Genomic DNA, 23,637 nt, shown 5'->3' with positions numbered 1-23,637 from the left:
AATGTGTTAAGATTCTTCATTCATTTATAGGCAATCGTTTGGAAAATCTATGTGCAGGAGATAGAGAGAAAAGAAAAAGAAAAAAAGAAACGCGTTTCCAGCAATTCTGAAACGAGAAAAACAAACACTTGCATTGGATAATAATCCAGGATTAAACAAATAAGTCAATTTAGAAGCAGACCAGGAAAAAATGGTTTCCTAACATGACATCTCAAGGGTGCAAGATTCTGCGCTCACTTTTAACCATAAATATGGACACCCGTCTGAATAAATAAAAGAATCGTGAAAAATTACGAGGACAACGCTATATATATATATCCTGATTCCATTTCCCACAGCACCATACGATGCAAGAAAGTGAGTGCTTCCCTCGGAAATAAGGATGGAGCTCAGATTCTCTTACGGAAACCAGGTGATGTTTTCTAACTAAGGCTTAAGGCTTTGTTGCGTAACAAAACTGTCGGCATTCCACCTATAACATGCGTCAACCAGCTTCCAAGTAGTGCGTGATTCGGGCAGCCAAGATGTCTACCCATGCGTCAACCAGCTTCCAAGTAGTGCGTGATTCGGGCAGCCAAGATGTCTACCCATGTATCAGGCAGGCCAGGGAGGCACCAATGCATGCAGTCCTGGCCCCATTTAGCCACTGCGTCCTTCTTTCCCAACCAGATTGCTGGATGAGCATCCGCTCTGAACTCACTCAAGTGAGTCAGGTTGAGCAATTCTATGTCTTTCCCAAGTAATGCTTCTTGTATCACAGAGTTCACTTCTCTTGCTTCTTTGTTTACTCCTCTATTTCTGGGATCAAACCAAGAATCAAGCTGTACAGGCATCAGCATAAAATTGGCTTCAGAGATTAGGAAAGAGGTAATAAATGTAACAACATTTATTTTAGATGGATAAGATCTTGTGATGAACAATGAACAAGAATGTGAAAGTATACCTCATTTTGTTTTAAGGGTTCATCAAATAAGCAGCTGCCATTGTGATCCCACTCCCCGCCATAGAAATGCCTGGGAGACTGTGTGCGCCACAACTTAAGGGTGCTCTTTGGGACTTCCCTTTCTACATATGAGACCATACTTCTAAGGACTACTTTCAATCCATCAAAAATGCCGAGTGGAGGTTTTATTGGCCTTCCTTCACTATAAAAAACAAGTGGGGTCTCTTTTGGAAATTTATCTGGTCCCCACCTGAGCCCAAGCAAATCAATCAGATATATAACACAAATTCATTCATTCATCAAAATAGAACTTGAGTGAGTTCAATGTGAAGTAGGAAATTTTAAATGTCCATCAATTCAATGTATCCCAAATATCATGTCCACCAGCATGACTTATGTTTTCCTGTCCAACTAAATAGCCACTATATCCTTAGTGGCTCATCTTAACTAACTAGTTTATAATGATACCAATAGTTTTACTACTTCCCCATAAGTCATTGTATTTCAGTAATTTCACTCAATCAAGAAGAAATCAATAACGCAGATGTTTCACGGTGGATAAATGAGATCATTTAAATTAGAACATTGCAACTTACCAGTGTCCAGTATTGAAAACTAGGACATCATAAAATTTGGTAACATTGGCCCAGTCATCAGCTGCAATATCAACATCTACTTTATAGATTCCCTTTATTCCATCTTCTGCGAGGTGTGTTGAATGCTCAACAGGCTGCCACCTTTAAATAATTAGCTGAATATATGTAAGCATTTGATCATTGCTACATGAAGAGAAACAACTATTATTTTCATATGAAAGAAAGAAAGCTTTGAATTGATTTCCTAATTCCAGTTTTGTTTTTAGATAGCAAACCTTATTGCCACAAATCGTATCCTTTATGACATATTTCCGTCTCATCATTGACATCATAAAGGATTACTACCTTAAGCTACAAGTAATAATTATGGCGTGTACCATGGTGGATAATAAGGAATATGCTGGCGCACAGCTTGTTAGTTATTTAGGTTGAAACTTGAAATTTAGAAATAGCCTTTGTTTCACTTTCCCGTCCTGAACATTTGCTCGAGATTCAAATATGATAACATTGAGGCATCAGGAAGCATCCTATTCCTTGATAACTACAACAGGTAATATTCTTCTTCTTTTTTTGCAACATTATATTGCACTCTCTTCCCTGAATATGAAATGAATAATGAATTTCCTGACAGAAACCAGTAATTTGGTGCCAAATTATGGATGATGTCATGCAGAGCTGTGATTTCTAACTTCACAGATATGAAGATAGTTATTCAGAAGTTCAGACGGTAGTCTAGAAATCATCCTACCATGACAAGTCATATCTTTCAATTTCGACGGTGTGGGTAGGACTTAATTATTTAGAAGAAAAAAAAGCCCTGATATCTAGTTGACGAGGAGAATATAATTGTGCAAATTTCGCATGTCAAAGATATATCAGTTTAGATTCCTATCTAGTTCAGCGTTCCAAAAGTTTGAGCTCCAAATATAGATCTATGCATTTTAATCCTTACTGCCACAGAATAGCAATACCTGTGTTTTGGCATTGTTTTTATAGTCTAAATAGTATTAGACGTCCCGCACAGATAGATTAAATTCTACGTCAGAATGCGGAATTCAACACAAAATACCCCTTGAGATAAAGGAAGAATATAGAAAAAGATCCTTACGTGTACTTAGCGAGCAACACCGCCCGGTGATAACCCACGATGACATCAAACTTAGGGAAGTATCCACCCCTCCACGCCCCCTTCCGCTTCCACTTGCGCGCTCCCCCATCCGCCGATCGAAGCGTACAAAGCAAGGCCACGAAGAAATTCTCATTCAACGAGTCCCCCACAAACCCAATCCTCCTCCCCCTCATCGCCTCCAAGAACACTCCCGGATCGATCCGGGGAAGCGGGTCTCCTCCGCACCGATCCGGGACCCAAACCCAGGAGTTGATCTCCTCCATGTGATCCCTCCCGTTGCGGAGGCAGTTCCACGCGTTGCGCTGGAAGGGGCAAGAGGAATCGTAGAGAGATCGGTTAGGATTCCGGAGATCGCGGGACCAGCGGCCGGTTGTGGGATCGCAAGGGGGAGACAATGCGGGGATTAGGGTTCGGGTTTTGCCGGAGGGTAGGAGGAGGAAAGAAACGGTGTAGAAGAGGATGAGACCTAGGGTGAGGACGGAGAGCCATCTGCGAAGAGAGGACGGTTTGAGTAATGGATGGTGAGCCATCGGGGAAGGCGAAGCTGGCAGGCAGTGTCGAAGATGCGAGTAGGGAGATGGCGAGGTGGGGAATCGATTTTGGTAAACGGGTACAGGGAGATAGCCCATTAAGAGTCGGGGGAATCCGAGAATCGATAGTTTTAACGGGTTAAGATGGATCCGAAAGATATAACCGATGTAGTTAGTGTTTGCTAAACCATGCTTTGAGTAAGTACCCTTATGGATAAGATTTCCTTAAACTAAGTGGAGCTTTAACTGGAATATAATCTAAAATTAAACCAACAATCTTTTATGTTTTATATTTTTAAATCACACTTTTAATCTTTATCTCTTTTAACATCAACAACCATTATCCATCAAGATCTCAAGGTTGTGAATTAAAACCTCTGACATCAGTTTCCTGTTATTCTCTAGAACTGGGGCTAAATTAGAAGAGATAGATTCTTTCAAAGATATCTTTCTTCTGGTGATGAAATGTAATCGTATGAAATATATAAATTTTAAGTAATTAATAGAATTTTTTAAAAAAATTGAGATGATATAGAGAACCCAATAAATAAAATCTGATATGGTTCTCCAAAGTATAAATATGAGTATTCTAATATTTTATACCAGAACTCGTTTTTCACAAGAACCTTTTAAAACTTGTGAATATTTTAATGTCACACTTTTATTAGTCTACATTAAAATAAAATATTAGATGAATATTTTTTTAAAAAAATTTTAACCGTCTTCCTTTCTTTTACTATCACGACTCTCTTTCACCATCACCGATTACCGACATTGCCTTAAAACCAGCCGGCCAGCGACACCGGCCAACATTATCATTTTGCTTTACTTTATCTTAAAATTTAGATAGTAAAAAACCGATCGTAAAAACCAAATATAACTTGGGGGTGTAGCCTTAAAATATTCTTTCTCTTGGGCTGCAGCTGTCTCTCTTGTATTCTAATCTACTGGGGGTAAACTTCTGGTAACTCGAATCAGATCCGGTGTCAATTTTCTAAGGTCTCCTACTTGTACGCCGCACCACATGCAACGACCTCACCAGACCGAGACAGTCTTTCTTCGCACGTACAGCGAAGCACTGGAACGATCTTTCCTAGGAGTACTCCAGAAATCTAGGCAGATTTATATTAACGCATTTACGTACCAATCCAAGATGCCAACCCCTCTTCCTTTCTCTATTTTTTCAATATAAACTAAGTCAACGTTCAAACTTCCAAAATGGAACCTCAAATTTTCCCTTGCACTACCCGCCGCCGAATCTCTAAGCCACTTTCACTATAAAACTTCAACTCCATTTCTTCCTCTCGTAGACTTAGAAGTTTAAGTTTGCAAATGGCATTCATAGATAGGAAAAGGAATAGCCTACCTCCATGGTCTCAACTCCCGGCCGAAATCCTCGAACTTATCGCCCTCCGTCTCGACACCGTCACCGACCAACTCCGGTTCCGGTCCGTCTGTTCCTCGTGGCGCTCTGCCTCTATCTTGGCCTCTCCCCGCCGGTTTCCCTCTCAGCTTCCCTGGCTACTCCTGCCGCATAACCCCAATACCGCAAACGTCTCCTTTTTTTCTCTGTCAACCCGCGCCGTCCACTCCGTCCACCTCCCCGTCGCCGATGGCAAATGGTTCTGCGGCTCCTCCCACGGCTGGCTCCTCATGCTCGATCGATCGCCGACTGCCTCCCTCCTCAACCCGATCACCAAAAACCAAATCCCACTACCGCCCATCACCACGCTCCCCCACATCAAAGCCTTCGAGTCCGCGAAGCGCGGCATGGAATACATCGTTTACAAAGACGGCCGCATCTCCGTGGCGAGCTCGGAGCACGTCAGATACAACACCATAAGAAAAGCAATCTTGTCTTCCGACCCAGCAACCGATCCGAACACAGTAGTTCTCGCCGTTCTCCATGGGTTTCCACCCAATTTGGCATTTTGTCGAATAGGGGATGGGTCCTGGTCCCTCCTCGACCTTCCCTCCTCCCTCGGCACCATCGGCGACGTCACCTACTTCAATGGCAACTTCTACGCATTTGGGCTGGAAGGTAGGTTTGCAATCTGCGATCTTGGAACCAAAAGAGAAGCCAAACTGATACCATCCTTGGAAATCCACGACGGGGACAAGAACCACTTGGTCGGTTCTTCCACAGGGGAGCAGCTCTTGCTCATAGCCCACGACTACCTCGGTGGCTACGAGCCTTGCGAGGGCAACATAACCGAGCGATTCAATGCGTTTAGGTTGGATCTGGGAGCAAAGAAGGGGGCAGAGGTGAAGAGTTTGGGAGATGGGATGCTGTTCGTTGGTCGGAACGATAACTTCATCTTGCCTGCGAGAGATTTTTCTGGGCGTAAAGGGGATTGCATCTACTTCGTTGATGACTATTTCTTGGACGAGGAGGGGTTTTGGGGGAGTAACTGCGTTGGGATCTACCACTTGGATGATGGCCAGATAGAGTGGTTGGGGTATAACTTGGATGTATGCCCATTGTTGCATTGTTCTCGAGCTATGTGGTTCATGCCAAGCCTTGGCTAATTTTTTCCTTCTTTCTTTTTCTAGATATAATTTGAGAAACATATGCTTTAAAATTATTTATTTGTTGTGTCTTCTAAACTTATGACTTAGTTCTAACGATTCATTGTGTACTCAGACATTCATTTTTCTTCTTATATAGTCTATATTTGCTATAAAGATGGAAGAATTTATGCATCTAAATGTCCAGCAATTTTTGCCTTGAGAGTAATAAAATAGAATCAGAACTAATACTGCTGGATATTAGAAATAAATCACTAGAAGATAAACAAGAAAAATGAAAACATAAATTCAAAGTTACATGATGTGTTTGATGCTCGCGGCCGACATTGTAAGAAGACACAAGCATCTGTCACCTAAGAAAGAGATTCATAAGAGAAACTGATGCTATTGAATCTTAGCTGTAGCAACTATATTAGTATAAGAAATTATAACTGGGTTCTGCCCACTTACTTCCAAACACTACATTACTATGACATCTATGCTCTGCCATGGACGATTATAAGAACAGGAAGAGACAGTCGATGTATGCAGAAGGACAAGCATTCATTCTCATAGGAGCATGGCAAAGATCAGTAAGGAAGGGATTGAGAAGATAAATGTTATTCCTTGACTGTTGATGCATTCTCTGTTTAGTTACACTGTCCATATCTGTGAGTGGTAATATTGCATTTGCATGCAAGTACTTTAAGAGGGAAGTTTAATGGGCAACTCCACAGGTACAGATAAATGAAAGTAAGGATATTGTTACAATAAAATATCCTAAATGATTGATTGATCTTCCACATTGTTTGTTTGAGTCAGTGGTTAATTGGAGAAGTCTTTTAAGATGTTGCTTTAATGGTGCTTGTACACTGTTTCATAGACATTTAAGCTCCATGAGTGCGTCAACCGCCCAGTGGGGAAGAAAGCTCGCTATCATATCAGTCATTTTCCAATCTATGAACCAAGAAATAGATATTGCCGTAGTCTTCCTCATTGAAAGTGGTTCCTCAACAAATGCCCATAATGCTTTGCTGTCTCAAGCATGCCCAATCCCAAGTTGCTCAAGTGAATCTGGACCCACAAGAAATATGCGCTTTTGAGTCCTATTATATCGAAAGACTACCACTCCTTTATACGATGCCCTTGGAATACCGTCCTGAAAAGGGAACAAGTCAGTTTTAGCCATGTTGAAAAAGAAAATCATGAGGACCTCCAATATATGCTGGTACAACTCATAAGAAGCAATAGTATTAAAATGACAGTTCATTCTATGAAAAGATGAATATCGCAGCTTTTAACAATTTATGGATATCCAGTACAAAGAAAGATTTAAAAGTTGAGCAAATTTATTACCTGAAAAGAGAAATAGTTCCATATATACCTTGAAGAGAAAATAGAAAAGAAAAAAAAGAAAAAGAAATAGCTTTCCATGCATAACAAGTCGACAAGATATAGGTGTGGAATTTTAAAAAAAAAACAATATTAAAAGAAAACAATCCTAATCGTAAAGTGGAGAAAGAAAGAGAATTGCCTTCCATTCTTCAAATATTCCAAATTGGCGAGCTAATCGCTCGAAGTCCCTTTGGTCACTATACTGGATCCTCACATCAACATTTACATTGTGTGCCGTCAGAACAGCGTCAGCCCCACGGACAGGTTTGGCATCAGCGACGGTTTTAGCAAAATGGTTCAAAAATGTGTCCTACCAATGGCACGAAATAAGATGGGTACTGAGTTGCTGATTAAAAGAATCAGTTTTCAAGAGATTCAATTAAGAAATATGTTACCTCCTTCAGATAGCTTAGATCCATAGACTTCCATTCAACCTTTGGCAAAGATTAATGAAAGTACACAGATCAGAGACATTATTAATTTACATCTACAACCACAACGAATTACTTTTTACCTACATGGACATCATTCAGCTTAATAGGCTCCAAGTATTGTTTGTAGAACTGCCCCATGCTAGAGCCCTAAAATAGAAGCACAATGTGAGATATGGAACTGAGTTAATAATAAATAAGGCAAATTGTGAAAAAGAATTACACCCACTGAAACAGAGAAATTATGGAGAAATGTAAGAACATATGGATCTATCAGCAAGTGAAACAAATTGAACCGATTAAACAATGACAAGGAAGAATTATTTATTTGATAGACAAGATACACTTGTCTGACAATTCGTGGTCACTCTAGTTACTTGGACTTGAGAGAATCAAACCCATAGTCATCAATATTAGTTCGGAACAACGAAGTGGACGAGTGGCTGCAGCCCACACTGCATAATCTATCTTCCAAATTATGGAAACTTTTGTAGAATAAGAATAATCATTGTGATGTTGCAAGCTTTTCAAGCTGGGCAATGGGAAGGGGAAACCAGAAAAGAAGATTACCCTGAACATTGTTGTACATGTGTAGTAATATTCAAAGAAGGTTGAGCACTTGAGGAGAAAAATATAGATAACCTGATGAGATAGAATGGATTGAAAAGATCAATGGGATATAAGTAAATCATACGTCACAAACAGATGGAGCCAAATGGTTAAAATAGTCATTTAGGTTCATTCTGGAGGTTGGAGGTAGAAATATGGATGGTCAAGAGTAGGAATTATTTCAGGGAATCAATGCAAGGCTGCAAGCTGAACAGATAGAATTATAAAAATGCATCTTGTTCATATATGCCATCAACCACTAGATACCATCCACGTTCAATACTAATTAATCAAATGAATTAGTTAAACAGAGCAAAACAGATAACCAGATTGGAGCTGTTGCAGCTGAAGACAATAGAAATGCATAAAAGTCAACAGCTCCTTAAAGGAGTGCACATAGGTGATGTAGACTTACATGCTCACCAAAATTGTATGTTCTGCAAACTTCTGGCCGAATAAATTGGCGATCTTTGTGCACCTCCTTTAACCTTACCCAATCATCCCAATAAGTTAAATCATGTCAAGGAAGAAATATCTGAGAATAAGATATACAAAAGTTTTAGTGCAGCTATGAGAAAGACAATAAAGCAAAAAGGATATGCTTTAGGCCACTTTGGTGAGAGCTCATCCCATGTAGACTTTGTTAGCATCCATCCAAGTCCGGGAAAGAAATCAGAGCGATAAAGAGCTTCTGCAGAATGTTTTGAGAAGTAGCTTTCCAAGTTGATCACATTCTCAATATCCTAACTAGAAAGGAATTTTCCAATTTTGTAAAAAACCCGAAGGTCTTGAAATCATCATCAAAACATACTTACTAGGGTCATGAACAAATTGCACCTGCCCATTGTCATTCCAAGAAGACACTGCCATGATCGTCCTTCAATAATTATAAGAGCAGGGAAATTTAGTGCCAACTAACTGAAAAAGGATGTTAAACAAAGAAAGATTACGATTTAAAAGACATTTAGGGAACAAAGATGAGACCTGTCATTGTCAAGCAAAGCTGATGTAGCCTCAAAATAGTCAAAAAAATCTGGGGCAATCTCCATGTCATCTGTTTAGCAGAATGGATTCTTTTTAGTTTTTACACAATGATTATACACAGAAGCAATAGAGAAAGGAAAAAGATATCAATATGAACACCAGAGGATATCACCTTCCAATATAATTACTCGATTAAAGTTATGATTCATGAATAGTTCATCCAAAGCCCACTTGTAATGCCCTGAGATAGCAAACACTCTTAGCTGAGAACAGAAGGAAATAATTATGGACAAAAAAACAAACTTACTGGCAATCTTGTAATATGCTGTTAGTTCCCCTGGTCTTTCTGTCTGCACTGGTTCAAGATCCAGATGCTGCAATATAAAGAAAGGAATCAACTAATTAACCATGTATTGTCATCAATAGTTGCATAGCAAACAAATTTTGAGCTAATATATTCATATCAGATGCAGTACTAGATCCTTAATGCATATTTGTTGAGGTATATGAGTAACATCATTGAGAGAAACAACTTGTGAAATTGTGAACACATTAATTTTGTTTATCCATGTTAAACATGTCTTTTACTAGTGCTTCCATATTAATTGGTGTTATGTGATAAACAGATTAAAAACCAACTTGGAGTCCCATGGAAAATTTCAGGTGGAGAGTAAATGTTGTTCGCTTGAGACAAATATCGAAGGTAAATATGCGATAATATGGGAGTAAAAAAGACGCAACAAAAGTGAAACTTGTGGATGACATGCATGTTGGGGAAAGAGTCTCTACCAGTCCAGAAAATATTGTTGCCTAAAAACAGCAAAGACATGCAGGTGCTAGGTACATTTTGTCTTCAAAATTTTTCAAGAGTCTCTACAGACAGAGTTTATTTAGGAAGAGGTCACTAAACAGATACGAGACTCCACATGGTATACTTTACATTTACACTAGTCACTGTTCTAAAATTCAAATAATCTTGTATTATTACTAAGCAAAAGTGAAATTGAACATATTCTTACTTTTATTGTGGCAACTATAAGTCCACAAGGACCACAACAGCCTAAAATAACACAGATTGTCACGCTTTACAGAGGGTCATAGAAAGGCATGCAAAGAAGCAGATTTTTGTCAAACCTGCATATATGTTATCTGATTATAACTCAAAGCTTTACTTTTAACATCTGGATTTGTTCCATCCTGAAATCAGAAGGTAGGTAGTGAGGCTGTTATTTATTTACCAGATATCAGAGAAATGAACCACATAATTACCTGGGATATGAAAAGTGGAAACTTCGTAGCAACTGACCTCTGATATCTGGAGAACAGAAATTAACTAGCATCATTTTTAAGTTATTAACTACTAATATACTTCCTTTGGCAATACAAGCAGATATACCAACATTAATCATCAACATCATTCATTCATTTAAACATTTTTCCAATTGTTGGCTATTGCCCAGAACACAAAGGTAAGAGGGCTTCCTAAAAAGAGTTTAGAAAATTTTACATTTGGCTATCACCCTCACATCAATATACGAGATTGCTGCAGAATTTAACTAGATGTATTTAAAAATTTCTAATTCAAAATACGATGCATATAAGCTGAGACATACTTCAAGATAGATCCGATTGTCCTCTCTAGATAGTCTGGGCGGTTGCAAGCCATTATTACAACAGCTGCTACAGGAACCTAAATAGTAATTAAATAAAATAAAATCAAGTGATTAGAGTAAGGCTCTAGAAATGCAAAATTAGGTGTTTTTTTAAAACCATACCTCATTTTTGCTAATTAAGCTTTGCAAATTCTTTCCTGCAACCAAAACACAAAACTATATCTGAAAAAAGCATACTGTAGAAACACTACTGCAGGCATGAACTTTGAAACATAGACAGCAGAGCAGAATTGGGTCAAGAACTGTATAAACGACATCTGAAAGAGAACCCTTGGACCTCTTCTATTTCCACATTTTGATAAAATATGCAACACAGTCAATAATACATCCTACAAAATACAAATGCTAAGGTTTTGACTACAAGATTTTCTTTTTCTTTTTTTTTTGACAAAAAGACCACAGCTCTTTTCCATTGAAACATAAAACAGTTAACCTCTATCACAGAGCTTTTTTTTTTTCCTTTACTACAAGATTTAGACATACTGTTTCTTACAGAGGCTATCAATTTCAGCACTACAGCCTGATAAATATAAAGAAAACAACATTTATGTACTAGTAAATTTCCCACAACAGTATTTTCAAGAGAACATCTTAAGAGAAATTTAAAAAAGAAAAAGGAACCTCGTAAACATAGCACAAGACAAATGTAGTAGTTTACACAACAACCATTCTGAAGATCAAACAAATGTAGGACGAAATTATAGACAACTTATCTCCTAAAGAATAGATTTCAAACAGCAAGTTTATCTAAAAATATACTTTCAAGATCTCGAACTAGAGCCTTCAATTGGGCGGATTCTTCATCTTCACGTAGCCTCAACTCTGTTATATCAGCAAAAGATTAGAACATTATATTGCATTCCTCTAATTTTATGTAATGCAAATCAATTAAGTCAAACTAATATTGTAAGAAAATGACAAACCTTTTTCTAATGTAATAATTCAATGCAAAAATAAAATTAATTCTTGCATGCTCAATGAAGGATTGTGGATGATCAGTCGATCACAAAGACAACAACAGATTTCCCAGTCATTCACCTGTAGGTTTCAGGAACTGCACATTCTTGTGTGTGCTGCAGTCAGATTGCCACCTAGAGCCTAGGGAAGGCAAATCCCGACATCAACCCCACCCCCTTCACCCAACACCCAACACAAACACCCAAAAGAAAAAATCAAAGAGAAAAGAGAGAAAGAAGCCAGACACATAGGAGGGAGAAAGGACTAAAAAATCACCTCAATAGAAGTAGTTAAATGACTTCACAACCATAAAATTTAAAGAGGAGACTGAGACCTCGCCTGAGATAGCTAAATGGAGGGGGATCCATGTAACCCACTCAGATAGATGGGAAATGGGACTGAACTCAACAAAATTGATGTGTTATCACTGTATTCTGTCATATATGTAATCTGTCTTAATTAGATAAGATATAAATTACATTAATTATATGTTACCTTCCAATGCTACAATCTTTTCTTGTTGTGAGCTTATCTGATCGATCAGTGAACGCAGTTGACTTGTGCATTGACTGTCAGATTTTTCCTGTTCCATACATTAATCAGAAAACAAGCTATGGAATATCTAGATAACTAAATGATTGCAATATATAATTAAAACTATGTATTTATTAAGCTTACTGCATTATATAATCTATGCCACATAAAGTTACTAAGCACCATAAATTTGCTACACCATGTAATAGATAACAAATAGAAAGAGAGAGAAATAAAACCCATACAAAAAATGACCACCACTAAACCAATTACACCAGCCCACATTGTGATCAACAAGATTAGAATACATGAATGCACAACATTATACATAACAAATTGATCCAACAAAAGACATGTGTAGACTGAGTGATATAAGTAGGAACTGCAAGAGCTGTTTGGAAAGTGTGCTCTTACTGAAGTTGCAGACCAACCAATGCATAGAAAGTTCTTCATTAAGAAAAGATCATTACTTACAGCTGCTGCTAGACGTTCAGCATATTCAGATTGTGTTGCAAAAAGGCGAACCTAGCAGTTAAAATAAGAAAAATAGACCCTGTTAGCATTATAAAAGAGACAGAAAATAAGGGATACTGCCAATAGGCATATAGGGGATAACCGGTATGCAGCAATTTGGTAAAGAATAAGAAGTCAGTCTATAAAATAGCATCACTAAATCTAAATGAGGCAACAGAAGTCGCCACATGACAGAATTCCCAACAATTGGATGAACAGATTATTCACGTCGGCATCCAAATACCAGAATAGTTCATAATATCCGCAGATGCTATTTTATCATGATGTTCTTCTGATGATTCTCAACCATCATTAAATAAAGATCTTGAAAACAAATAGATTTCCATCATGACCATTTCACGAACTCTTAGCTAAAACAAATCAAGATCTTGATGATCCACCGTCAGTTACGCACCACCATTTCTAGTAAAAGAGCAAAAATAAATAGTTCTATATTTATGACTCGATCTCGAACTTTTCTCAGAACAGTGAGCGATCGTTTATCACAGACAACGAATTGGAAAAGGAGAGAGGTACCTGGATGTAGATGAAGGCCGCGGCGGCGGCCAGGAGAAGGAATCGGAGGTCGCAGTAGTTTCTCGCCATCAAAAGGGGAGAGACGGGTACGAATCCAGGAGACTCGACAACAAAGCCGACGTTGGACTCGAAGTCCTTGGAGCACACCGGCACTGAAGGAGATTGCTAAGCTAACGTGCGCCGATTGAGCAAGGCGCACACGACACGGCCCCCGTCGAATAAACGGGTGTCCGCTAACCCGTTAACCCGTCCGTGAGATCTGATTAATTATTGGATTTGGATTTCGATTTAAATTAGATTCGAATTATTCGTTTCGCCTTGAGGTAGTAAGTAGTATACTAGTATGTGATAGTTTTATTGATTCGGATTCATAACATAATTTAATGCAATTCCACCAATATCTTGGATTTGAATCTAGACAGTAGGACTTGGTAGTTAATGGATCCGGGTACAGACCCTGTGAGAATCCAACCCGAAGCTATTAAGCCGAGTGGCCTTTTTATTTGGGAGTGAACGACAAACTACTCCTGCTATTAAATTGACACTTAAAAATAAAAGAAATATAAATAAAATAAATAGATGGAACAGAGGAAATGAGATAAGTTGTCAAAAGAAAGCAAATTGTTTTCCAAAATTACGAATCAGATGGCAAACAAATCATGATCATCATCTTGAAAGTATGACATGTTCATTACTTTTCCAATGCCACATCCTCCTTAAAGATACATATTATTCAACAAGTCATAAGTTCTAAAGTATAATCTCAACAGATACAGCATCATCATCTCTGTCATACATTTTCTTGATTCAAAAAAGAAAACATAGAAGAGAGAGTGTATATTAAGAAATATACGTGATAGTATGATGCCAGAGCATTCTTGCCCTTGTATGCCATGTTGCCAACCTTTTGACAGAAGAAGTTGAAGACAGTTATCAGAAAGTAATCTCGTTTAACTATGAAGGTAAGAAGCATAAGTACCTGAGGAATTGAACATAAACAGTGAACAGGATCAATAAATGCGAAAATAAAGTCGAGCTTTAAAGCGTCACTACTGAGAAGTGATGTCGAAGTTTAGGAAATGACGCTGTATGTGGCAACCATTGGGCCGAAGTAGTAACTTTCCAGGACTGGTATTCTTGATTTTTCCTGTAATGGTTGCATTGTGCCATCAATCGCAGACAGCACTGGAGTACGTGCAGGTGGCTTTGTTGGAGCAGTAGGTATTGTAGGCTGCGATCCAGTTATCCCATGAGGTGATAATCCTATAAATGGATGTTGAGAAACACATCAGATAAAACGACAAGTAACGAAAACTCATATTGCAGTAGTCGGGAAAAAGAAATCATTTAAATAGATACCAGAACTTGGCTCCCGAGCTGCACCACCGTAAGCAGCAGCAAATTGACCAGTAGAAGGTAAGGAAGTCCCATCAGACCAGATACCATTTGGACGCACAGCGGGAAGGAAGAGGACATCCTTCTCAGGATCTCTCCATTAAATATACGGCAATACAGAATTCTCTCAGTGAAAGCATGCTATCCTTATCTTGGTCGGATAACCCCCACAGCTGCCTTAAGACCTCTGTTAATCTCAGAAAACAAACATCATTCAAGAAGTTATAAACAACTTGGGGCAGAACAGGACAACTCCAAGTTATGTCATGATCTGACACTTGAGGAAACTAGTCTTCATGATATAAGTTCATGGGAAATGATATGCGAAGAAATGCAAAGAGAAGGTTGAAGTAAGACAGAGCAATTGTAGAGAAAATGGAGATTCAAAGAACACAACATTTTATCCACCAAACGCATGCAGGGATGGCATAAGAAGTTTTCAATAAGTTTGAATATGAACCACTAATAATGTAGAACATCATTTAATGAACGCTACTTTTAGAGAAAAGGCAGCATTTAGCAGTAAATGATTATATACCTCTAGGTAGTTTCCAACTTAGAAATAGATTGTGTGCCTCTTCACCTGTGATTTTCCCATCCCTGTCCCTGTCTACCTTCAAAAATACAGCCACATACTTCTGAATATCGGATTGAGTGATTTTTGGCCATGAAAGCTGAGTCTGAGTAGAATCAGAAACAACGGGATCAAATGAAGCAACTGTTAGAGACAATGATGATGAAGTGGTTGCTATGATATTAAATTGATTTGGTTGAAACTGACTACCACCAGAAGGAAGTGCTTCTGGAGTCTGAAACTGATCAAATTGCCTTGGCTTGCTTGGACACGGGGTCTCAGCAACAGCAGATGCAACAGTGGAAGGACTAGGCATGCTACCTGCAGACGGCCGGTGATACGGCTACCAGGAAGAGTCTCATGACGGCCGGCGGCTTTCTTAGCACAGACGTCTCATGAGACCACCAGTGAGTTTGTAGTTAGTAGCTATAGAATCAGTCTAAGTTGGCCTAGTAGTTTACTTAAAGAGGTAAGTGCCTTTGAGGTGTTTGTAACTATGCTTCGCTGAGACCACTGGTGAGTTTGTATTTAGTAGTCATAGAATTAGTTCAAGTTGGAGTAATTAATTCACACTTATACTTGTAGGGGGATGGCCAGCTGAACCGGATGGCCCTTATGCTTGGGGTTACTGGCATCTCGAAGAGCAAGCTGATAGAGGAGACCACTGCGCTCCGAGCGCTCACTGGCCTTGTGCTCCAGGCAAGAAATATTATGGCCGGGGACCTATTCAAATCTCCTAGTAAGTACCTCATAATCACCTAACTAATACCCAATTTTATGTCCTAATCGAGTCTAATTTGGCACAAAATTATTTCAGCAACTACAGCTATGGGCCGGCTGGGAAAGCTATTTGGATCAAACCTACTGAGTAACCCAGACTTGGTTGCCACGGACGCAACCATCTCATTTAAGACTGCACTCTGGTTCTCGATGACACCTCAATCCCCTAAGCCCTCATGCCATGCCGTGATCACCGGGCAATGGACGCCATCGACCGCCGATGTATCGGCCAACCGGCTTCCGGGCTTCGGCGTAACCACCAATATCATCAATGGAGGAGCTGAGTGTGGGCTTGGAGAAGATAATAGGGTTAAAGATCGGATTGGGTTCTGCAAGAGGTATTGCGACATTCTGGGAGTTGGCTACGGAAATAACTTGGACTGCTTCAATCAGAGGTCTCTTGCCACTTCCGTAGATGTCATGAAATAAAGACCTTAGGCTACGTAATTTGTGTTAAAATAAAGTAATGTCTCATATTCTGCATGAATTGATGAGATAGTGTGATGTTGTATAAAGTATCTTTTTTTCCGATCAAATTATCTTGTTTCAATTCCATTTAAGTTCAAGCCCACTATGACCTGGGCCTAGTTGTTGTGATGCCCCTTGCTTGGTTAAATGACTATTTCTCCACTGAGATATAGACATAAAGTAATTGCTCGAAATGAACAGATTAGAGTAATTGAGTGATATTATAAAATCATGAAAACTAGGGTTGTGATTTATGAAACTTCCCAATAATGTGGAAAATACATTATGCCCATTATAGTTTGGTTGATTTTTTTTAATTATTTTTTTGGCCCGGGACTTTCATTTGTGGCACTTAACTAGGGGTGTAATCAAAAGCTATGTTTAAGTTTGGCTTGAAATTAATGTGTATCCGATGATCTTCTTCTTCTTCTTCTTCTTCTTCTTTTTTAATTTTTTTATTAGTATATCCGATGATTTCAAGAACAAGGTTGATGTGCACGGAATTCCAATGTGGATAATAGAATAGAAGTGTATGTTTAACCGCATAGGAAGTCCTAATTACTAACTTTAATTTGGATAATTTTTTTAAGGTATTTAAAGCAACTTTTTATTAAGGTAAATTTGCATAAGTCACCTTGCATTTTAATAAAATTATGATTTATACACTATATTTTTACTATTTATAAATCAAATCCTATAATTTAATGAATATATGCAGAAAATACACTGTTGTTATATTACTTAATTAAACTCCTAGGTTAAGTTAAGTATACTATAAAAATTATGAGAATACCCTTAACTAAGTTATACTTACTCAATCTATACTCGACTTAACTAAACCCGATGTAATACAATCCAATCCAATTCAACTCAACTTAACACAATCTAATTCAACTCAACACAACATATCCAATCCAACACCAACCCAACTTAGATGAGCTAGAGGAGAGATTCGGGATCGTTCACCGACTTCACACCTTGAAGACAAGGCAAGAGAACAGATTACTAAATCCATTCCAACTTAGAACACAAAAAGCCTTAGGATTTGTTTATTTTAGTTTTTATATGGAAGAGGAGAGGTTTTAAAAACCCAAGCTATGCCTAAATAAAAATCTAAGCTATACCTAAATGAAAATACTAAAACCCAAGTTATAGCTAATGTGTGAAAAAGAAGAGAGTTGCTGGAGGAGAAGAAATTTCATTTTTTTATCGGATCTAATTTGCCTAAAGAGGAAGAAGAAGTAATTATGTTGAAGAATAAGACAGAAAAAGATAAAGAAGGAACTAAAGGTATTTCAATATTTTTTAAAGAAATATATTCAATTTTGATGGAATATTCTTATCTGTCTATACAGTGTTAGTTTAAATCCAATCTAAGTGTTATATATATATATATATATTTAATAAATCATAAGACTTCGTTTATAAATAGTAAAAATATAAGGTGGAAATTATAATTCTTTTTAAGTGTTGGAGTAGGTTGAGAACGTGCCCAACCACTATTCACGTGTGTACTTGCCCACATCTTATAGAAAATTTATGAGGAATTACAAAATTCCAACTGCCTCTGTTTTCATTAATCGATACAAAACTATACATCTTAAAACATACATCAAGTATTTTTGGATTAATCGATGCAAAAATATAGAGAGCTCTAAATATGAATATGCTTCTTCTAAAATAAGCATAGCATCTAATTTATGACCTCCTTTCACTCGTGGAATATGAATATATTTTTTCTAAAATAAGCATCCTTATTCCGGTGTCATAACTAAACATCTTATCTTATACTAGTATATAATTTTAACATTCTCTCTTATTTTATTTCATACAATTTTTAAAAACGAATTTGTTAATACCCTAAAATTACTATTTTACACTTATGAGCTACAATGAGAATTCCTCTCCTCCTCCCTCTACTCTTTCTCTTCTCTCAAAAGGTAGCCATGGCCACCTCCTCTCTAACTCTCACGTCGTCCTCATCGTTGCACTGACTTCCCCTTCCCCATACCTTTGCCTCGCCGCAGTCCTTGCCTGCGACGATCTCGTCCTCCTCTGCCATGCCTCCCCGCCCCTCCTCGATCGCAACTCCCCATGATGGGGCAACACACCCTTGTCCTCAATCGCTTTGATGCCGTCGTCCTCCTCTTTCAAGAATCCTATCGGAGACGATGAAGAAGGGAACGACGATTAGGTGGCGACGATGATCCTCACGAGCAAAGCCAGAGCTGGGATGTTGGTTATGACCTCAGATCTTAGTCGCAAATGGAGAAGAAGAAGAAGAAGAAGAAGAAGAAGAAGAAGAATGAAAGGAGTTATAACCTAAGTGTAGGGTTATACCCTACATAATACAGAGAAGTCCGCAGCGGAAAGGCCCAATACAATTAACATATAGTCAAGAGTATTCTCATCTTTAGGTTTAAAATATCACTAATTTTTAATACAATTTTATTATTTTAATATCAAATTTATATTACATCAAATATAATTATTACATATTATACTAGTATTGAACTAAACATCACAATAGCTTATACTAATATTAGTCATTTCCTTCTAGTATTAAAAATTAGAATACTTATCCTTCTTATTCTACAAGTGAACTAAGAGTGGCAAGTTATTTGCAAGTGGAAGGCACCAAAGGAGAACCATCACATATTTTGGTTCTTCTAATCATTATATACAGAGCAAAATACAAATGCTAGCGTTTGTTTTTATTAGTCCATTGATCGGTAAACAACATTCAGCCATGATGATATAAATTATGAAAGTTTTGGCCTTCCAGGGGATTAAATATACTTGGAAGCAATTTAACGTCGATTGTTTATGTGCAACTTGTTCATATGTTGATTGATCTGAGCATAACAGAATACTTGACACTGTTGAAGTAATATATCAAAGCTTGGAGCTGTAATTGAAACTACAATTAGGTGAGTTGCTCTGCATGACAATAACCGATCTGTTAAACCGTTAAAACTGATGAAGGCCATGAATAACGATCAGCAATTAAAGTTTAAGTAAAGATGCAACTATTCAGACAAGTACACTAACAGTGGTGAGCAAGAAGCCTACTTCAATTATGCAGCTAGCAACAAATTAGGCATTTCCTACAACATCTCATAGAGATGTGATACATATCCATTTTCTTCTCAATGTCTAGGGATATCCAATAATTAATAAGATGCAGAGGTTTGAGGGAGAAAAAAACCAATTATTACGTATGAATATGCCAAGATGTCCATAGACATGTTTACCTCAAACTATAGAGAATCTGGCTATCCTTTCGCCAACTTTAATGATGCTTTAGCAGCGTCAACCTTAAGGTAGAGGTACAGGGATCATGAATATGTCTGTAGATATGTTACTATGAATTAATATAGCAAAAAGAAAATGTATGACTCTCCTGGTGAGCTCAAGTAATTTTATCTAGTAGCTAGGAGAGAGAGCAATATTAACACAGAAGACTTGCCATCACAAGAACACCAGGCTTTTGAAAGTGATGGTATTCTATTCTGATGTAATATTTACACTGGCATAGCCATGTTTTGAAGGTTTTGCATCATTAACAGACATGGTTCTTGTAGCAAATCCAATTTTTCTTTAGGCTTCTCCAAATCTATAGCATTGCGTCGAGTCAAAAGCAATCTCTTCTCTTTACTTTTGAACTCTGTTCACCACCAAATCTCCAAGCACTGCATGATAGGCACATCTGACACATTGGAGTTATCTTGTTGCATAACCGAAGTCTTCCTCCCTCTCAGAAAAGCCAGATTTGGCACACGCATGCACACGCACACGCACACACAACCATTTCCAGGTAGGATTTATCTCAGAAACATCCATTAGTTGACCATAGAACACCATTACCTCAGAGAACTCCTCTTTCTCCGCTAACAGGAAAAGTTAACTGGAAAATTGAATGGTAAAATCTTTGAGCAAGATCTTTGTTGATTTCGTGGCAACCACACATGTTGGGCAACAAGATTTTCGCCTCTCACTTCTTCATGGGCCGGTTGGTCTTATACAAGAGCTTGATTGGTACATGTTTCTTTCTGGATGTGGCTTTAATACGAGAAGAACCCTTTTGGGAAGCTTCATTCCTTGAAATAGAAATCAGTAACTCTAATGCACTCTTCGCAGCAACCCTCGCTTTTGCTGCTACAACTGCTTTCTCAGTTGCAGCTGCCCTAGCAGCAGTCGCAGCCTCTGCGGCCATTAAAGCTACCAACTTGGCCTCCTTAATGATCTCTTCTGGCGATGAAGCTGCAGAGCTAATAACATCACGGAGGCGGGCGTTGAGAGTACCAGAAGATATAGGAATTGGTAGAACAAAATCACAACTTGAATTCACAGTCTTCAATCCAGAAAGCAGACGTTTCCGGGGAGGCAAACTAGTATTGTGGCCAAAAGGTTCCATCAAATGCCCTTTAGCATCGGCAACTTGTGTACTTCAATTAACTTCTCAAGCACATGTCGAGTTCGGATTTCACCACACAAACCATGAACTAGTTCAAATTAACATTCCAGAGCAGCAATTAGGTCTTGGAAGCCATAAATTCGAACTCCGAGGAACAACCAGAGCACCAGCAAAAGATGTGATTTGTGCCACCATAATCTAGCAATAAGACGATAAATTCTTCGAAATTACATGTAGACACAGTGATTTGAACAGAAATGCATCGATTGAACCAAAACATTCGAGTCCTCAAAATTAACACAATTTACCATTGAGATATAGCAAACCAAGAGAAGCAAGATCAAAGGATTGAAATCTTTACCCGACTTCATGTATTAGATATTCGCCAGGTGGAAATTAGGGTTTTCTCCGGCCAAAGACGATGCTTCTTCGCTGGAAGAGGGGAGAGGAGAGCGTCACCAAAAACTCGGGAGAATCGCAACTCCACCTCTGACGAGCTTTCGACCAAACTAGCCCTCTTTTATATTTTATTACCTAAATAAACTAAATATCAAAATTCGTCTAATTTACCATTTTACCTTTATATAAAAATATCGAAAATAGTATTTTATCTTTCTTATTTAGTATTTTTAATAAAATACTTAATTTTTTTTATATTTTTTTTGAATGAAATAGAATTATTTTGGTATTAAATTGGGGTATATGTCATTTTGGTAAAAAAATAATTAAAAACCGGTCAAGTTTGGTCAATAATCCACCTATGACGCTCTACTGCAGCAAATGACGGAAATGCCACTCCAACAGTCCAACTATATCCCCGAGGTGAGGTTATTAACACTGTTACGCGCGCCTGCCACGTGTACGTGGGATACGGGCTCACAGTTATATTGGTCGTCCGATTAAAGACTCAATTAAAATCTCTCAGTTAAAAGTTTAGGGTGCTTAATGCTAAAACAAAATATTCAGGGGGCAATACTGCTTTTGCGGCAACTACGGGGATGTAAATGTAAAATGTATTTAGCCAAAGTTATTTATTAGATTTTTCGTTCTGATTAATTTTAACATCTATATATATGCTACAGTAATTATATTAATTTTATTTTAGAGATAAAAAAAATAGGAGTAAAATTATCATTTAACGTTTTCATAATTTAGAATGTGTACTAAAAAAATATCTAGGATTTCGGTGTAAGTATTTCAAAAGAAAAAAAAAGGGCTTACGGGCCTTTGGGAAATAATAATAATAATAATAATAATAATAATAATAATAATAATAATAATAATAATAATAATAATAAAGGAAAAACTAAAAATAAAAATTGCACTTTAACTTCCAAATTTGCATCAATTTTACAAAATACCTCGTGTATTTTTAACTTAAACAATTAAACCTGAGTGTTATCGATTAAAATACAGTTGTTATATTTTTTATTATATTTTGATCAAATCAAATGTCAAAATTAAAGATACTTATTAGAAATAAAATTATAGACAATTAAATAAGCTTCATAACATTTTTAAAATAATATTAATTAAATTTTAAATAATAAAAATAATAAAGAGAATTTGTATTTTTGTCTCGCTGTGGTTTTGCTTAATTTATAAAACTACTTTGTACTTTTAATTTAAACACTCAACCCACTTGACTTAAATTTGAAGATCTTTATTATAAATTAAGTTGTATAAAGTTAGGTAAAATTTTCAATACATCTAAAATAATTCCGATTAAATTTTAAATAATAAAAATATAATAAATATATTGAATATATATATATATATATATATATATAGCTTATTCAATTCTCTACAATTTTGTCTTTAATAAGCATTTTCAAATTCAATCTTTAGTGTGGTCAAATACGATGAAAAAATAAATATTAATTTTTAGTCGAGACTATATGAGGTAAGTGCTTATGTTAAAAATATATAAGAATTTTATGAAATTAAGCCAAACAATATGGGGTTAAAATGCTACTAACTATGTCTTTAAGAATTTTGTTTCTAATAAGGATCTTCATATTCTATCATTATTTAACTAAATATAATAAAAAAGACTATACGAGGTTTAAACACTTAAGTTGAAATTATACAATAATTTTTATGGAATTATGTCAAATTATAAAGGGGGTAAAGTGTACTAAACCTAAATAAAAATAAAAGAAACCCTATTTCTAGCATAATTTGGTTGAGCTATGGCGGATTGCCACAAGGGGACTGCACTGTCTGCTAAATTTAGTCTGTTGCTAAAATGAATGTTAATGAGAGCATTCTAAGAAGAGCAAGTTCTTTTAGGGTATTAGTTTTGTAATGGTTGGAGCCACAAACTCGGACTCAAGACAGACTTTTCGCTTCCAATTGGAATTACTAAACTCTTTTCTCCTATCAATATTTAAGAGTTTCATTCACTCTGACTTGCAAACGAAAATATTTTTTAATATTTTTTTATTTTTTAATCCTAATACCTATCTATATAAGTACTTAAGCTGAAATTAAATAAAAATTAAGCCAAATTATAAAGAGTAAAGTGTACTTAACTCAACCCTAAAATAAAATAAAATAAAAATAAAAATAAAAATAAAAATAAAAATCATGCACACTTTGGGTTGAGCCGGGACGGACCGCCAAAGCCCAAAAAGGGATCGCACCGTCTGCTAAGTTGCGCCT

At 37.1% G+C, this 23,637-nt stretch overlaps 4 protein-coding genes across 7 annotated transcripts; 2 read left to right on the top strand and 2 right to left on the bottom strand.

The window, feature by feature from the left end:
- Positions 1-96: 96 nt before the first annotated feature.
- Positions 97-3,554, bottom strand: LOC140776449 (protein trichome birefringence-like 12). 3 transcript variants are annotated; one of them, XM_073120172.1, is made up of 5 exons: positions 2,648-3,546; positions 1,540-1,680; positions 944-1,193; positions 593-821; positions 97-537 (listed from the first exon to the last, which is right to left on the bottom strand). In XM_073120172.1, the coding sequence occupies exons 1-5, from the start codon at positions 3,295-3,297 to the stop codon at positions 485-487; spliced, it is 1,323 nt and encodes a 440-aa protein (XP_072976273.1). In that variant the 5' UTR covers positions 3,298-3,546; the 3' UTR covers positions 97-484. The 3 variants fall into 3 exon arrangements, with proteins under 3 accessions (XP_072976273.1, XP_072976265.1, XP_072976281.1); XM_073120164.1 differs by having other exon boundaries at positions 97-821; positions 2,648-3,540; XM_073120180.1 differs by lacking the exon at positions 97-537 and having other exon boundaries at positions 661-798; positions 2,648-3,554.
- A 271-nt stretch (positions 3,555-3,825) lies between these two features.
- Positions 3,826-5,836, top strand: LOC140776470 (F-box protein SKIP23-like). The gene has a single exon (XM_073120192.1). The coding sequence runs from the start codon at positions 4,531-4,533 to the stop codon at positions 5,725-5,727; it is 1,197 nt and encodes a 398-aa protein (XP_072976293.1). The 5' UTR covers positions 3,826-4,530; the 3' UTR covers positions 5,728-5,836.
- A 475-nt stretch (positions 5,837-6,311) lies between these two features.
- On the bottom strand, positions 6,312-13,505 carry LOC140773470 (alpha-1,3-mannosyl-glycoprotein 2-beta-N-acetylglucosaminyltransferase). Its single transcript, XM_073116057.1, has 18 exons — positions 13,340-13,505; positions 12,764-12,814; positions 12,251-12,338; positions 11,558-11,620; positions 10,901-10,935; positions 10,739-10,815; positions 10,395-10,440; positions 10,260-10,322; positions 9,433-9,499; positions 9,298-9,366; positions 9,126-9,195; positions 8,957-9,018; positions 8,743-8,832; positions 8,557-8,651; positions 7,620-7,682; positions 7,497-7,535; positions 7,241-7,411; positions 6,312-6,865 (listed from the first exon to the last, which is right to left on the bottom strand). The coding sequence occupies exons 1-18, from the start codon at positions 13,406-13,408 to the stop codon at positions 6,746-6,748; spliced, it is 1,338 nt and encodes a 445-aa protein (XP_072972158.1). The 5' UTR covers positions 13,409-13,505; the 3' UTR covers positions 6,312-6,745.
- A 1,768-nt stretch (positions 13,506-15,273) lies between these two features.
- LOC140773479 (endochitinase A2-like) lies at positions 15,274-16,649 on the top strand. Of its 2 annotated transcripts, none has more exons than XR_012106481.1 (3): positions 15,274-15,824; positions 15,894-16,047; positions 16,126-16,298. XR_012106481.1 is itself a non-coding variant. In XM_073116069.1 (3 exons), exons 1-3 carry the CDS (start codon positions 15,704-15,706, stop codon positions 16,515-16,517), a joined length of 558 nt encoding a protein of 185 aa, XP_072972170.1. In that variant the 5' UTR covers positions 15,277-15,703; the 3' UTR covers positions 16,518-16,649. The 2 variants fall into 2 exon arrangements, 1 of the variants encoding a protein (XP_072972170.1); XM_073116069.1 differs by having other exon boundaries at positions 15,277-15,715; positions 16,126-16,649.
- Positions 16,650-23,637: the final 6,988 nt, after the last annotated feature.

This window comes from Typha angustifolia, chromosome 2, assembly GCF_048772165.1.
Source record: "Typha angustifolia cultivar Huaian chromosome 2, ASM4877216v1, whole genome shotgun sequence".
NCBI classification, from domain to species: domain Eukaryota; kingdom Viridiplantae; phylum Streptophyta; class Magnoliopsida; order Poales; family Typhaceae; genus Typha; species Typha angustifolia.
The sequence above is the reverse complement of the archived record's forward strand: the minus strand, read 5'-3'. Positions and strand labels throughout refer to the sequence as shown.